This window comes from Mustela nivalis (assembly GCF_964662115.1).
Source record: "Mustela nivalis genome assembly, chromosome: 8".
Classification (NCBI taxonomy): Eukaryota; Metazoa; Chordata; class Mammalia; order Carnivora; family Mustelidae; genus Mustela; species Mustela nivalis.
In genome coordinates this window covers 132,861,767-132,879,108 of record NC_139027.1, presented here as the reverse complement: position 1 = coordinate 132,879,108, position 17,342 = coordinate 132,861,767, and the positions used below count along the sequence as shown (strand labels likewise).

Sequence of the window (17,342 nt, the reverse complement as noted above, 5' to 3'; positions counted from 1 at the left end):
GCACCCCGTGAATTCCTAGCACTAGGCTCCCTGCTGACATGGTCATGTCCCCCAGAAGAGGCTAATCATCAGGGAGACAAGGACTGTATTTTAAAATAGTTGAACATGATAAAACAGAGAGGCTGTTTTAAAACATTTCAGCCATGTTCTTCTCTAAACATGCATCTTTTTAGAACAAGTCTGCAAGTGGGAGTGTATACACACCCTTCCCCTCCTTGAATTTTTTTCTTATCTAATAAACATTTTTGTGATCTTTCCAAATCAGCCCATTTAGAATATACTCAGATCTATGTTATGCTTTTTCCGGGCGGCATAAATTCCAATATATTGGTACGTCACGGCTAGTTTAACAAATCGGTGTCAACAGACACAGAGGCGGTTTCTACTGGTGATAACACCATTTATGACAAATATCCAGGCTCCACCCGAGGGTAGCTCTGCTGGGTCAAAGAGCACACGGCTTTGACGCGCAGCCCAAGGCTGCAATGACTCTCCCCGAAGATGGCATTAGGCCATGCCTGTCAACGGGCCTGCTTCCCATATCCCCGTGCTGGAAGTGGGTATTAGCAAAACTGGAGCATGCCAGCCTGATGGGTACAAAATTGTTGGGTGGTTGCTTTATATTCCTTTAATTGTGACAGTCGGGCTCAGAGATCTTAGCTAGGACTTTGTGAGTGGGATGCTGTGGAAAAAAGACCCCCGGGACCAGGAAGAGACAGACCTGGATTCTAGACTCCCTTTTCAGCCACGAGACTGTGGGCAAGTCCTCTGACCTCTTGTTCCTGAGCCCCCTTGGCTGCGGAAGGAAGCCTCTGCATGGCCCGTCCCCGCCACCTAGTGTGTGACAGCGTGGAACCAGTGCTGGAAAATGAGCCAGACCCCACAGCAGCGCCAGGGAGGTGCTGGCGATGACAGCTGGGGCGTGGCCACCTGGGAGGCCAGCAGAAAGGGACCGTGTGAGTGTGTGTCCTTCGCTGCCACGTATAAACCAGGAAGAAGGCGGGGGAGGGGGTACATCAGAGTGTGGGGGAGCAAGAGCTCACACTGAAACTGCCTCACAGAGAGAGTCCTCTGTGCAGAGGGCCCCATGCAGCAGTGACAAGCGCTCAAGTTACGCCCTTTGAGCTGCTCTCATGGGAAAGGAGCCTGTGGACAAGCTGGGAAAAAGCTCTAACAACGTCCCCTTCTCAGACACGCACAATGTGCGTCAGCTCACGATGCTCTTGCGGCCGCCAAACTGAAAGCATATATTCCCCCCAGGATTTTCCAGGCTCTTGTTTGACTGTGGAGTCTTGTCTCACCTAACCCTCACTGATGTCAGTGCCAGGAGGCATGTTTTTGGAAATGTCACTTTATGATGTTATAAACATTAATCAGTCTCCAGTGTTCATATTTATTCTCAATATTTTTGGTCTTAAAATTATAGGCATCGAATGTTCCAGAAAGTTATCAGGAGTTAGGCTTACATTATAGAATTTGAAAGCCAGAGTAATAAACAAAAGATAAGGGAGCAAAGTATGTGGCTCTACGGAATTTTCCGTGGGGGAAAGAGTGTGTGGCTGAGCCACGGGCTGCCGGCCTGCCCCCACGGGACCACAGAGGCAGAACTCACCACACAGGAAGGCCACGGTCCGGAGGGTCTGCTGCATAAGGATCTGGGTGACCGGGGACAGGTTATGGTGCGTGTAGTGGGACATCACAATGCCTGAGAACAGGATGGCCATGATGCCTAGAGAGGAACCAAGAGGCAAAGCACAGAGACATGAACAGGGCAGAAAAGCACCTCCTACGTGATACACAAATATCGCACATTTTCTGCAAGTTACCGGGCCCTACAGTGTTACATGTTTTCAGAAAAAGGATAAAAAAAAGGAGGAAGAAAGTACTACCTGAGGCCTCCCAGAGGCTTCAGAGAAGTGCTATGGGCGCCCTGTCTCTGGCAGCTTCCTTACCGGCTGGGTGACCTTGGGCTAAGCTTCTTCCCCTCTCCATGCCTCAGCTTTCTCATCTGGGCAGTGGGACTAACAGCGCCCTCCCTGGACCCGTCAGGAGGGCAATGGAGATAAGCCATGTAGAGTGATCACCACAGGCCCGGGGCTGAGCAGGTGCAGTGACAGCTGTCCCTGCCACCCACGATGGAACGCGTGCAGGTGCAGCACTCTTGGAGCAGAAAGGGAGCACAAGAATCTGGATGTGGAGAATGGGTGGATTTTTATTTACTTTTTAATATTTTTTCTTTAATTTTAATTTTCCCTTCATCACAAGTTACTCATATAACGAGAGAGGGGAGTGACTAAAAAAGGATCTAGTCCTTTCCTGAAAGCTCTCCATGCATTTACACCTCCTGCTGCTCACTCGGGACTGAGCGTGGCCCACAGCCCCTAACCACTCCCAAAGCACTTTGCACAGAGGGGTTAATTATCTGCCTTGGCAGCAGAAAAGGGGCCTAATTTTCACATAAGGAAGCAGAGATTTTTATAAACCCATTAAATAAATGGCTAAAATGTACGGATTACAAGTGAAAATTTGTAAGCAGAACCGTAGCTTATTCCTGCCACTTTGTAGACAGGGATGCTGGGCTGACTTTCCACTTGGAAAAGTTGGAAAATGGTGAAAACCACCCTCGGGGCCGTTTCAAGCCCCGCCCCCCGCATACCCCCCCCCCCCCGCCCCCCAGGCAGACCCACCCCCTGGTGCGAACAAGGCAAATTCCAATGCTCTTTCATTCTTCCCTGCCAAGGAGGCTGCCAGGAACTGGAATTCCTGCAAAGCTTCCCACAGTCCCAGGAGGCACACCTGACAGGATGGGACAGGGAAAGGAGAGGGCGGGCTCCCTGTGTCCCTCGAGGACTACAGCCCAAGCGGCGCTGCGAACCGCTGCTCTGCTAGGTGAGAACGCACACACCGTGACCTCCAGCGGGTCTCCCACTATGCTCCTGCGGGGCCCAGGGGGGCACCCCCAGACTGCTGAACCTTCCTGACACGGCCACAGAATCCAGGGAAGGCAAAGCAAAGCGAGACAGAAGGGGCAGAGACCAGAAGCTGAGGCTGGAACTCCACCCAACGGCGGAGGGGCAGCTCAGAACGGTTCAGCCCGGGCTGTGACAGGCCCTGCACATGGCGTAGCCTCACGACCCCGACAGCTCCATGCACGGTGCGGTTAGTCCCGGGGTCCAGATGAGCAACCTGGGGCTTGATCGTGGCACCGATACATTTCAGTTTTTACGGACTTGATCCTTAGCATCGCCACCCAGGGGGGAAAGTTCCCAGCTTCTGCGTTTCCAAAGCATTTTGCTTCACTCGTCTGCTTTAGTCACTGAAGGGTTATCAACTCCATGGCAAAGCTGAGACCCTGGAGTTCTTACCTCGAAATAAAAGTCAAACCCAGAGGTGCCTGAGCCATGTTTAGGTTGTGATTCGAGCGGCCTTCCACTGACACTGCTGTCCCGCCCATAGCAGTCCCAACACGAAACGACCTCTCCGGAAAACCAAAGGATCTGGGAAGTCAGAGGTGACAGCGGAAGTTGCCCTGGGACTGAGCAGCAGCATCCACTGCCGGAGCCCCGGGGAGCCTTCCTGCCTGCCCTCTAGCCCGTCCCGCCGCGGTGCTCTGCGGCAAGAGGGCCGGCTCAGTGCGGAAGGGCTCTGGCTGGCGGGTCAGTCTGGGCACCAGGTCAGGGCTGCAAACTCAGTAGCTTCAGGGGCCAGACAAGAATGACAAAAAAAGGGGGCGCCTGGGTGGCTCGGTGGGTTAAAGCCTCTGCTTTCGGCTCGGGTCATGATCTCAGGGTCCTGGGATCGAGCCCCACATCGGGCTCTCTGCTCAGCAGGGAGCCTGCTTCCTCCTCTCTCTCTCTCTGCCTGCCTCTCTGCTTACTTGTGATCTCTGTCTGTCAAAAAATAAATAAAATCTTAAAAAAAAAAAAAAAAGAATGACAAAAAAAGGATGACTAACATGTGGGCGAAGAAGGCACAAGCCCATCTCTGAAGTTCTCCCTGTGGAAGGGAGGGCTCAGTGTTGACCAGTCTTCCTTCTGGCCTTTTGAGAGATGCCAGAAATCTGTTTCGTATGGGAAATCTTCCAGCTTGTAATGACGGCAAATAACTGAAATGTCAACACATTTTCTGGACAGATAAACAGTCCCCTCTAGAGGCTGAGTGTGGACCCTATGATAACGGGCCCTCAGGCCAATGCAAGAGTGAACAGCCAGCCACCACCTTAACCCAGGGCTGGACCGAGGTCAGGACATCTCTCGAGTTCTGCGGGCTGAAGGAAAGAGTCAGCAGCGGATGTGAAATCCTGAGGGACAACTCGAGTATCTGCCCTATGAGCCCTCTCCACCACTCAGACCACCTTCACCTACTGGAGCCGCCACCACACAGGCTGTGAAAACACCAGCGGGTAAATGGAGCAGACAGGCTCACTTCTACAGCTAAAAGCATGGGTATTTTATTTTAAAGATTATTTATTTATGAGAGAGACAGAGCAAGAGCAGGAATAGGGGGCAGAGGCAGAGGGAGAGGGGGAAGGAGACACCCTGCTGAGCAGGGAGCCCGATGCAGGGCTCCATCCCAGCACCCTGAGATCAGGACCTGAGCCGAAGGTGGATACTTCATCAACTGAGCCATCCTGGCCCCCCAACGCATGGGTATTTTTAAAAAATGTCTTGTAAGGAAGAATTCCTGACACGTGTATTTCTTTTTAGAAGGCAAAATCATTTGAGGAAGTAGATAACTAGTGCAACAAAATGGCCAGCTTCAAGGAAGGAAGGAAATCCGTTTCTCGTTTCAGCTAAATCCACTGTTTTAAATGTCACGAACAATGATGATGAATAGAGACTCAAGTCCAAAGGCAGAAGGTGAAGGGGGTCTATCGTGGTACAATTTCCACTGCACTGCACCTTGCTGTGTTTTGCTATAAAACATTCAGACTCAGAGGTCCAGAGTAAGAGAATCTCCATTCACATCAGCCTGCCCCCAGAAACTACTATTAAAGGTCCCGACACAGGCCGCCAGTTCTTTTCTTATGCCATAATAAAGCTTATCTGCCTTTAAAATGCGCTCAACATCCTCCTCTCTCTCTCTGCCTTCCTCTGTGCCTACTTGTGATCTCTCTCTGTCAAATAGATAAATAAAATCTTAAAAAAAAAAAAAAGTAATTAAGTAAGGGTGCCCAGGTGGCTCAGTGGGTTGGGCCACTGCCTTCGGCTCAGGTCATGATCTCAGGGTCCTGGGATCGAGTCCCGCATCGGGTTCTCTGCTCAGCGGGGGGGCTGCTTCCTCCTCTCTCTCTCTGCCTTCCTCTGTGCCTACTTGTGATCTCTCTCTGTCAAATAAATAAATAAAATCTTTAAAAAAAAAAAAAAGTAATTAAGTAAAATGCGTTCAACAGAAGGATCCCATGATGTATGAAGAATGGATTACCAGCAGAGGAAATTTTTTTCCCCCCAGAGGCATTTTTGAGGCCTGCAACACTTACCTGCCTTTGCACATATAACAGAATCCCAATTCCTTCCGGGGCCTACAGAACCCTACCGGCCGGGGTCCCTGTCTCTCTGGTCTTCCTGCTCTTCCTGGAGTGCGCCAAGCTCCCTCACGGCAGTGCCCCACTCAGCACTGCCGCCCCAGGTCCTGCCTGGGCTGGCTCCTTCTCAGCACACAGGTCTTAGCTCAGGCACCACCTGTTTGGGGAGACCTTCCTGACCCCCTACCGCGTGATGTGTCTGCCCCCACGCCACTATCCCATTGCTCTGATCTCTCTCATTCCTGCCCCTTCTTCAGTACCCGAAATTACCCGTATGTGTTTGCTTACCACCGTTCTTTGGCAGGTAGAAGCCTGATGTCATCTTGTTTACTAAGGACAGCCCCAGTACCAAGGATAGTTCTTGGCGCAGAGGAGGCATTTAACAAGTATTTGTTGAATGGACGATAAATCTTTTTTTCTTAAAATTTTGCAATCTATCTGGGAGTTCTTTCCACGGCAGCACAAGTAAGTCAAATTCATTTATTCGGTGGCTGCACAGGATTCCGTAGTGAGAACCGACCCAGGCGCACTTCATCTCTCCTAGGACCAGTGGCTTGTGGGTTTTCTCCTACCCCGGGCACAGGAGCGCCGCACCACGACCTCTGGTAGAACGGAGGTTACGTCCCATCCTCCGTGACTCACCAGGACAGTGTGTCCCTCTGCCCCAATCCCCCTCCCTCAGCCCACTGTTGGCTAAACTGGCAAAAGTGGGGTCTGTTCAGCCCTGGATCTTCAGAGCCAGAGGGCAAAGTAGCCCTTGAAACTGGCCTCAATGACTAGACTCATTAGGACTGACAGAGTCAGAACAAAGATTCTGAGAACAGCTAACACTAACTCATAACTAGGGGGCCTGTTTAATTTGCTATTAAAACCAGGATGTCTGTGACAGGGAAAGGGGGTGTCACTAATTTACATATTGAGGGTGTCAGGGCCAGCAGGAAGTGTCACCCCAGCATGTCTCTTGTCAGGACTCTTACTCGCATCGTTCCCTTTAACCCCTGACCCAAGGGCCTTGGGGGGGGTTATCCTTCTATATCATCTATTTCATGAGGAGGAAGTGGATGCTCCGAGTGGTTAAGGCGGCTCTGTGAGATTGCACAGCTAATGAGGGGGCGGGGCAGGGATCCAAGGCAGGTCTGGCGATCTTAACCTCTGTGTCTGAAACACCTGATTAGGGTGTGTGATTCGGGGAACAGCATCCTGCTGTGTATTGTTGGTAACTGCTTCCTCAGTCCTCTGTGACAGAAGTGCAGGAGGAGAAGGAAGCGGGGGATAGCAACCATCACCCCCGCCCGGCCCCGGCTGCACTCTCTCAGAGGGACTTGACGGTCCTCACACACACCAGGGCTATCCTACCCTTGTCTGAAAACCGTGTGACAAATATCCCAAAGTCAACGGCCTGCTTCCTCCAGCCAACGGCCCAGAGGCAGCTGAGCCTGCTCTTGGCTCGCAAGTGCTGTTTCTGCCCCCACTGCCCACTGGTTTGTTTAGCAAAGGCCGTCAAAAAAGTGAAGCCCTACAAACAGAAAACACTGCCGCTCTGAAGACAAGAAAAACATTCCCTGGTTTTGATCACAAATTCCAAATGGAGGCATGAAATACATCTTTGCCAGCAGGTACTCGGTGTTCATCTCAAAGGGGTGGGGAACAGTTTAGAAAAACAGAGGTAAAAATAGCCAAGCTAGAGCCAAATGACTCACAGGTACTGTTTATGTAAGTGCCAAAATTCAGGAAAGATAAGAGAAGGAACTCGATGGCAGATACTGGGATGAAATTATCCAATAGAACCGATGGGAACAAATCAAATTAAGAACAAACAAAACCATGAGGTTTACCAAGAGTTCTCTAGTGAAAACGGCCAGAGTCCTCTCTGCTTCCTCCTTGGCAGGATCTGCCCACCGACTGTAATTCTAGAGAATGATCTGCAGGGAAGGAGAGTGCTGCTCAATGGAGTGAATAAAAACCACTGGGGACTTCCATTTTGCTATGCCAACTGCAGTCCTGCTACAAACAACTAGAAAACCGGATCAAAGATAGGAAACAAAGGTGTCTTCTGACGCTGGGTACTACAGGGTAGGGCTGTCAGGAGGGAAACATTCCTGACTGAAGGGAAACAAAGCGGCCACTCCTGCTCCAGGCCCTGGCCCAGCCCAGACAGAGCTTCCAGGCTGAGGCTTAGAAAGGGGGAAACTCCAAAACCCAGTCCAGCAGAGTCGGGCTAGCTGAGAAGGGACGAGGAGAGCTGCAGGGCTGAAGCAGCCCGAGCAGCAGAGGAGGAGGCCTGCCAGAAAAACAGTTCTGGGGGGCTACAGCAGTGTCCCCTTGAATCTTGGATTATACTGGTCTGTACACGTGTGGCGTGAGATCCTATGAGCCGAAGGAGACATACCACTGAAAAGGAACAGGCCAACAATTTCTGAAGCAGACACAGGGCTGGGAAGTTTGTGTTCCCACAGGCCAGAGTGGGGTGACCTTGTAATACAAAAGACAGGACACAGAGTCCTTAGAAGGGCACTGCGTTACTTCCTAGTGTTACTCCAGACCTGAGGACAAAGTCTGAAAGTAAACCTCAAAATGATTAAACTGATTTCAAGAAACTTGGATACACCACGGAAGAAGATCCAAAATTCTATGAAGAATACAAGAAAAATCTAGTAACTCAACAACATAATAAGGTTTACAGGGACTGGCATCCAATCAAAAATTAACAGGCGAGCAAAGAGCAGGAAAACATGACTTACAAGGAGAAGACACTGGCCGAGAAAGACCTAGAACTGACGGAGATGACGGAATCCGCAAACAAGGACGTCACGGCTGTACAAACATGCTCCCTCAGCTCAAGGATGTACAGACAATCACGAACGCGGTAAGGAGAGAAATGCAGGATATAAGAATGACCTAAAGGGAACTCCTGTGTACGAATAATGCATACACATCTGAAGTGGAAAATACACTGGATGGACTAGCAGGACAGTGAGCATGGCAGGAGGAAAGACCCATGAACATAAAGACACAGCAAGAGGAATGAGCCAAAGTAAAGCATAGGCAGAAGAAAAAAAGATGGAAAAAATTTAAAAGGCAAAGTATATTACGGGATGATAGAACACTGTCAATTGTAATTTTAGTAATTGGACTCCCAACAGGAGAAGAGATGGGAAAAGAGAAAAAAGTGTCTAAGAGGGGCGCCTGGGTGGCTCAGTGGGTTAAGCCGCTGCCTTCGGCTCAGGTCATGATCCCAGGGTCCTGGGATCGAGTCCCGCATCAGGCTCTCTGCTCAGCGGGGAGCCTGCTTCCTCCTCTCTCTCTCTCTGCCTGCCTCTCTGCCTACTTGTAATCTCTCTCTGTCAAATAAATAAATAAAATCTTTAAAAAAAAAAAAAAAGTGTCTAAGAAATGGGTAAGAATTTCCCAAATTTGGTGAAAAGCTATAACCCCATAAATTATAAACCCCAGAAACTCAACAAACCCCAAGTGGAATATAATGAGAATTATACCAAAGTATGTCAAAATCAAACTGTCACACACCTATCAGAATGGCTAAACATTTAAAAATTAAACTAAGTGTTGATGAGGACAGGAAGCAGCTAGAACTCTCTCAGGCATTCTAGTGGGGATGCAAAATGGCCCAGTCATTTTGGAAAACACTTGGCAGTTTCTAAGAAATACGTACTTACCATATGACCCTGCAACTTCACTTTTTAGGTATTTATCCAAGATAAATGAAAACAGCCACACATATTCATACCCCAAATCTGAAAAAACCTCAACGTCCTTCAAATGAATGACTAAAATATGGTGCAGTAAGAATGTGTAAACTACTGACACGTGCAAAAACATGAGTGTCTTTCAACAACATTATGATCACTAAAAGAAAGGAGACACGAAAGTCTGTATACTATGTAATTTCATCTGTAGGACATTCGGGAAAAGGCAAAACTATCATGATAGAATGCAGATCAGTGGGGGCCAGGGCCCAGGGCCAGGCCAGGGGACTGACTGCCCTTGGCAGTCTGACCCCATCCTTTCAGTGAAGGCCCTTTCGGGGACTTGGTCTGGGAAAGGGACAACACGGGAAGTGACATTTTGATGTGACCAGAGAAGACGTGGTGAAGAGAAGATGTGACCAGGACAACACTGAGCCCCTGAATCCAGCCAGGTCTAAATTCAGAGGTATCCCTAAAGGGCCAGTAAATCTCCTTTGTTGCTTAAGCTTTACTGAGGTGTGACTGTCTCTTGTGATTGGAAGTGACTCCACTGACCTAATCTCTTTCACCAGGCAGGACAACGTGCCATCAACCCCAGCAGTTCAATGTTTCTGTCACTTACCCGAAAGGGAGATTCCTTCTGCGAGCCCATAAGGAAGATAAGCAAAAATGATCATCATGCCGAACTCCAACGAAGGCGTTTTCCTCAAGTCAATATGCTTTAGCACGTAAATAACAGTTGTCAAGGAAAAAGAACCAAGGGACAGTAGATGGGAGATGTTGCCTTCCAAATATACAGGGTAGGCAATGGATACGAAAGGCTTCGGAACATCCCAGGGTAACATGTGAATATCCACTGTTTTCTTTTCCTTTGCAGGGAGACTGTTGTTTTAAGAAGGGGGATCTCACAAAACACTAAGAATGGAAACTCCTGAGACAAATGGCAGGGGAAGAATTAAAATCAACCTAAGTCAACTCATTTAAAAATGCTGACTTGGAAAGCTGGCAATGTGCCGGGGCTGCGGGGGCAAGGCTGGGGCCGTGGCCAGGAGGACAGCCCGAGCTGCCAGGTCCCTTCCAGGGCGCGTCACGCTTTCCCCCCTTCCTCCAACATCAGATAAGACAGCTGAAGGGGTGTCCAGAACTCTTGGGGAAAGTGCCCCTTTGGAGGACCTTCTTTCACATTCCCGGAGATTTCTAAACTCATGCTCCTGTGAAAGGAGAATCTTCTCTCTTCAAGCACAGCCCTCGCGCCCGTGCTGGGGCTCGCAGCGCCCATCCCCTTGGCTTCCGTACAGCCGGTGCTTCTCCATCCCCTCCCCGTCCAGGAGAGAGATAAATGTGGAGGAAAATACTGATCTAGAAAAAGTTTTCCATTCTGTTTATTGGTACAATATGAGAAGCTGTCAGCCAACAATGGAGACTTCAGACTTCTGGACAAAGGGGGAAAGGGAAAATTCACCAGGATGGCAGACCAGCAAGCCTGTCAGCAAGGGTGGCTCTTCCGGCCATCTGTGGAACACACTGCTCGTGGAGGAGGGCCAGGTGGCCGGCTCCCCGAGACGCAGGCCTGGGCTCCCACAGACACGGTCTGGTGCCTGTTCCTATTTTAAACGTGACGAATTTTCTACAGCAATGAAGGTGTCATTGGTCCTAAGAGGCTCTCTCCTCCTCTGGCTAGAAAAGCGTACGGGCCATTGAGCAGTGCAGACAGCGTGAACATCCTGGACGGATTCACTTTGAAAGGCTCTTTTCTGAGTGTTTATCTATTCTCCATATAAACACTTTCAGTGGGGTAAAGACTCTCTCAGTTTGGTAATTTCAGAGGAAGTTAATTTCCAGTTTTCTGACTGTGACAAGTGAGACAGGGGAACCTGAAAATCTCAAGTGAGAAGTTCCCCTAATGGTGGGATCTGAGAGGGAACAGTGTGCACGACCGCGACACTCTGAAAAGAGACGTCCTAAATTGCACATGTCACATCTCGAAGCCCTTGGGTTTCAATGCAAGTGCTCCTTAAGACAAAAGTACACAAAGGTCCTCCTTCCAACACTGCCTTAGACTGAAATGGGCCCCTTAAGGAAGAGGGGGAGATGGCTGGAGATGGAGATAATAATGAAAATCTTCTCAGCCACGCGTGTTCATCATATTAAAAGGATATTAATGCAGAGATTAAGCCAGTGAGAGTGCCGAGTGCTGCTGAGCCAAAGAACATTTTGAGGAAGTAGCCAAGGGCTTGTAAAAATGTTTGCCACCCACTGACATCTGACATATTTTTCCTTGTTAAACCTTCAGCTGTGCTAGGAAGTAAAAGAAAAACAAGAAAGAAGTTAAAATGTTATAGACAAAGTTATCAAAAATCAACTAAAACTCAACACTTTTTTTTTTTTTTTTGCTTATGCAGTCCTTCCTTCCTTCCATCATTGGGTTAGGTCACTTACTTGTTGACCTACTTTGTGAACTAACACCTACTGTGTTAGCTTTCGGGGGTGGGGGACCGCAGTTCAGAGAGCCTAGCAGAGTCCTTGTCCTGCTGGGGCTCCTTCTGTCTGGTAAGGAAGACAAACAAGGAGAGAACAAGTGACCACGCTGGGGGGAGGGCCAAGGGCTGCAGAAACACAAGGTGTGCGTCTAACTCGGCCCGGGCGGTGGTCAGGGAAGGCTCCTCCTGACGTGTGGGCTGGCTTCAGCTTTAGAAAAAGAAGAGGAAGGGGAAATGAAGGCACGTGCCCCAGGCAGCGGGAACAGCATGTGCAGAGGCAGGGAGCCCGAGAGAGCCCCAGAACGCACGGCACATTCTGGGAGCATCCAATTACGTAAATCAGCATGGCTAGAACCCAGGAACGGGACAGGGTGGGGGCACTGGTGGGGAGAACGGTGGCAAGAGAGAAGTATGACCAGCTGCCATGGTAGCCCTGGGAAAGGCAATGGCCCAAGCTCGGAGTTGGTATTTCACCACAAAGGCCCTAGGGAGCCATGGGGAGTGCTTCTAGTTGCGGGAGGAGGGGACAGCAGCAGGGATCCTGGGATAAAACCTGGAATTGAAGCATCGGCAGGAAATCTGAGCACAGAGCAACCTAAAGAAGAAATGTCACAGGGAAAGGGCCGAGAGAGTGGGTTAGGAGGCATTAGGAAGAACTGAAAGAACTTTCCTTCTAGGATAACAGAACAAAGTCAAATGTTAGAAGCCATTAAATTCAGTTAATGGTTTTATCCCAAAAGGGAAAACCATTATACCATGACAATGGAGTCATCCTCGTTAAAGACCCTCCTCCTAATGGATTCTACCTTCAGACTACCTCCCGGATCCAACCACTTCTCTCCCTGCCTCTCCTTACCATCCTCTGTCCCAGGCCTTATGCCTCATGGCTCTTTCTAAACATCCTTGTCTTCCTTCCACTCACTGGCCTGCATGATCCTTTTAAAATGCACAATCTGATCGGGTCACTGGCCTGTCCAAACCTATCGACAGTTTCCTACTGCTTTTCAGGAGGAAGCCCGGTCTGAGCAACACCGGACCCCTGTGTCTGCCAGACCTCGTGACCCTGTCTCCTCCTCACTCAGGAAGGGTCCCACTGTCATGGGACCATGGTCGTCTTTCACTGCTCCCTGGCCCCAGCTCACTTCCCAATCTGTTCCTCAGAACCCAGGGTCAGTGTCACTTCCTCAGGGACACCTGCTCTGATGCCTTCACATATTCTGGGCTCTCCGGGAACCTGACTTCTTCACAGAAAATGCCAACTCATGAGTCATTCATGAGTTGCCTGTGTCCATCTTGTTCACTGCTACATGTCCAGGGCCTAAGGCAGAGCCTATTATACAAAGGCACGCAGTAAACAAAACAAAGAATTATCAATAGAAATATTTGGTTTCATTAATCAGCGTTTCATGAATAGGTATAATTTTAAGGCAGGATAATCTCTGATTAAAGGGTAGCTTGGTCAAATAACCTCAGGAAGTTTTCTGTGATGATTCACAGCACAGTGTAGCATACAACATAATAAAGGTTCTCAAAAGTCCTGCAAAAAAAGAAATCTAACTTTTTTCACATAAAGTTTTCCCAACTCACTTGGACACACCATCTCCTCCAACCCCTTCTTTCCCAGCCGACCACAGGTTAACACCCTACCTTGGGGACTGCTGAGAGCCAACATGGGTTCAACTGGGCAAATGTTTTTGAAGGCTAAGCTCCCCCACAGTTCCCAAATGGACCTAAGGCCGCCAGCACACGGTGTCCAGCCGCCACCCCTTCAAGCTGGTCCACTGGCTGGGGCCACTGTTTTCTTTTCATGCAGAGGCCCCATGGAAGTGACTCGCTGGTGAGGTCACATCAACGGTGGACAGCAGACCCAGGACAGAGGCCAACGGTTTCTGAACTCAGGATAATTGAAAGTAGAATTTGGACTCTTTCTGGTCTGGCAAATTTCTACCTTTTTTATTTCTCGCACTTAACACGAGACAAAACTGCTTCAGGATCCATTTCATGAGCCTACTCTGAAGCTGGAGAGCACAAAAAGGTTTCCTCTGTAGCAGTTATTGTAAAAATAAATCGTCATACTAACAAATCAAAGCTAAAACGAATTTAATTAAAGCTAATGAAGAAACAAAAGATAGCTTTCTGGCACTTATGAAAATGAACACTTCAAAAAAGGGGTATAATTTACTCACACATTCAGTTGCAAAGATAAGTGTGTCAGGTCACTTTGAGAGAGATCATTTATGAAGTAGACTCTCAAACAAGATGTGAGTCTATCTAATAACCAAGGAAAGGTGACAACAGCCCCCTCCTGTCCTGCTCCCCAGCCCCCCAAAACAGGCACGCCTACCATGCCCGCTGTCTTTCCAGCCTGAAAATGCCCACCGGCTCATGAGACAGCTTGGCTGAGAAGCCTCATTCCCACTCCTCAGAGCGGCGGTCTCCCTCTCGTACTCCAGGCACTCACTCCTCTGGGAGCATCCTTCTCCCACCCTGGACTGACCTTGTCAAGTCCAGCTGTCTCTGAGCGACGTTTGACATGTGGAGGGCCCTCACCAGATGCTGACGGTGGACAGCCAGCCTTTAGCATCCAGCACCCCCTGCCCCCAGCCTGCAGAACGCACACATATGCATGCGGCCCACAGCTCCAGTTTTGGGAACTGTCATTACACGCGACCTTGGCCTTCGAGAGCATTTTTCCAGGAAGAAACTATGGCTGCTTACAGTGACTCCATCATTTCTCACTTTCAAAAGAAAATAGCTCCTCCTCTTTAACCTTCTTGTGGCAAAGAGTCTAGGAAAAGCTCAGAAAAGGTCCTACTTCTGCCAGATTTTTAAAAACAAAACATATTAGAGAAAAAGCAGTTGAGTTGAGCTCCTAATGTATAAAAATAACTCATGATGCCATCGCCAATTTGAACAAAATTCTTTATCGTGAATGTTCAATATGTGCAGCCACCAGGACACGAGACAAAAATCAAAACCCGAAAGTGAAAAGGCTTTCGGAGTAGATCTTAAATATTACTGCGATAATTGCCTAATAAAGCTACAGAAATCTTTGCCAAGAGAAACGTGAAAAAGCCAACAGTGGGGAACTTGCTAAATAGATCCCAGGAAGTTCACAGAATGAACTACTCTGTAACCAGGAAAATAAGGTTATGGAAGATTATTTTTCCACTCTGCTCAATTGGAAGAGTTACAATACAGTATACAGGGCATACGTCCCACTACATAAAACATAGGAAGACTTCCAAATTGTTAACTGTAATTATCTCTGGTTAGTAATAATGCATGTACTCTTACTTTTCTAAATTTTGTATGAAGAATATATGTATTACTTTTAGAATAATAAAAATGTTTTAAAGTTGTTTTTATTTTAAGGTCTGCTAATTAAGGTTGCAATTAAGCAACATTTGGTAAAGTTTTTCTTGTAAGATTAGGACAAAACTAGGACAAACACAGGAAATGGCAACCGGGGGACAGGCGTAGAAGAGGAAAGGATCTAATATTAACTGATGTTAATGTGTGATGCTGCTTCTCACACAGGATAGTACTTATTCAATCCTCAAACCCAGTCCTAGGCTGGGACATCATCACCCTCACTTTACTGCTGAGAAGCACGTGGCTCAGAGAGGTAAAGGAACTGACCCAGGGCCACACAGCTGTGAGTGGCATCAACCTGATTCTAAAACCTGGGTTCCTCCCACTATAAAACATCGTTCTATTCCAACGTAAAGAATCCTGAATGTAGTCTATAATAAAGCTTTTAAGAAAATGCCAACATCCACAGAGTGGCTATGCTTGACCAGGAATCTGCCAACAAAGGAAACAGGTTTTTCTTTAGCAGAACAGAGGCTGGCTCCTAAGGTTCTCTTAGCTGATTGTGAAACACTGTCCAGAGCTCTTTCCTCCAACTGCTTTGACTGCCAGTGCCTTCTCTGGTTTTGCTAAAACTGTCTGGGTCTCCTGCCCATACATGCTAATGAGCACTACAAAAGACAGAGTTCAAGGAAACAGGCCTGCGTCAGAGAGACGCATGTGAGATGACCTTAGAGTCATTTCTTTTTCTTAGTGGCTTCTTGACATTTTAGGATTCTTCTATCATTTTCTCAGATTCTATCAACAAGGGCAGGGATACTGATGAACAGATGAGAAAGAGATTCACACTGTCCCAAGCAGCTTCCATGCAACAGCGTCTTGAGCTGGGACGCGTGTGAGCATCGCGGGCTCATTCTCCACCAGAGGAAAGGAAGGTGCTGGGCGACAGCCCCTCAGTGGGAGAGCAGGGCCTCTGCCTTCCGCTTCTGTCTGCACCGAAGCTGTCCACACACCATCCCTCAACTGGCTGCTCCCTCCTATGCTGGAACTAATAAAGCACCTCAGTTCTTGGGCCTCACCCCCAGAACAACTGAATCAGAAGCTGGGAAGGCGGGGCCTGGGACTGCTCCAGTTAATAAGCACCCCTGGGACCCGGACAAGAAGCTGCACTTGAAACCACTGCGGAAAGGTCCTAAAGGGCGGGCTTGCCTCTGCTCAGCCCGGGCCTTGACAGCACCGCTGGGGTGAGTGAGGGCTTGTCCAAACGGAAGACGGAGAAGCGCGTGACCCGGCCGCCCAGAGGACAAGCAGCTGTTCGTGCAGCTGCCTGGGAACAGCTGTCTCTCTGACACCAGGACCTTCAGTGGCGGCCTTGAAGAAAGGACACTCACTTGGTCAGGACAATGGAGACTGCGTCGTTGAGGATACTCTCTCCAAAAACCAGCATGTTGAGCACCGGGTCCACGTGAAGCGCATTGAAAATGGCAATAGTGGCCACCGGGTCGACGGCAGAAATCAGGGAGCCAAAAGCAAAGCTGCACAGAGGAGAAAAGGAAGGGGTCACTCGGCGACGCTGACCGTGGGGCCCACACAGTAAAACAGCAAAGCCAGAGCCTGTATGCGGTCTGACACGTTCATACACACCGGAGCCGCGGTAACTGGAGGAGCCGCTGTCTCTCCTCCCGCCCCACAGGCAGTTGTTAGAATAGCCTGGTTTCCCACCCTGAGTCCCCGGGCTTTATCTGACCAATGACAGATGGCAGACTTTTGCTGAAAATACATTAGACATCCCCAGCCTTCTTTGTCAGAGCAGCCTGAACCATGATGGCTCACGGGCCTCCCCCACAGGGCCCACGAGCTCCTGGATGTGACCTCTGCCTCTCCCCTGGCCACCAGAGTGCCACTTGTGACTGGCCTAGGCTGCACTTAGATTTGCAACATCTCAGAGAGTACCAAAAGTCAGCAGCATCTCTGAAGTGCTTCAAGGGGATGGCAGCCACCCATGCTAACGCCACCCCCCACCAGGCCAGCAGCTCCCCCCTAACAGTGCCCAGGAAGATGTCATTCTCTCCAAGAAAGAGCTATTAATTGTCCGAAATGTTTCAGGCACTGAGGCCAATAATGACCACGTCCCGGGCATGGTGTGGGCACTTTACGCACAGAAACTCGTTATTCCACACAGCCCCCATGTGTGGTGCCCCTATTACTGCCCCGGCTACGTAAGACAGGGAGGTTAAGGAACTTGTTTAAGGTCAGACAGCTAAGAGTCCGTGCCCCTGACTGCTATGCTGGACATAGCAACACGCAGACACCAAGGGCAGT

At 49.2% G+C, this 17,342-nt stretch overlaps 1 protein-coding gene across 9 annotated transcripts in view; it reads right to left on the bottom strand.

Moving 5' to 3' along the window:
- The window catches only part of SLC9A8 (solute carrier family 9 member A8), a 70,895-nt gene that overhangs the window by 14,031 nt on the left and 39,522 nt on the right, over nt 1-17,342 (bottom strand). For 7 of the 9 annotated variants that reach the window (XR_014315398.1, XR_014315399.1, XR_014315400.1 and 4 more), the window contains 4 exons: nt 16,412-16,555; nt 11,388-11,526; nt 9,851-9,956; nt 1,613-1,729 (listed from right to left, as the gene is read on the bottom strand). Coding sequence is in view for 5 of the 9 variants with exons in the window: in XM_082744878.1 (XP_082601004.1) it covers nt 1,613-1,729; nt 9,851-9,956; nt 11,388-11,526; nt 16,412-16,555 (506 nt within the window). In the remaining 4 variants the exon portion in view is untranslated. The remainder of the gene's footprint in view (nt 1-1,612; nt 1,730-9,850; nt 9,957-11,387; nt 11,527-16,411; nt 16,556-17,342) is intronic. The other 2 variants (XM_082744880.1, XM_082744881.1) reach the window with 1 other exon arrangement.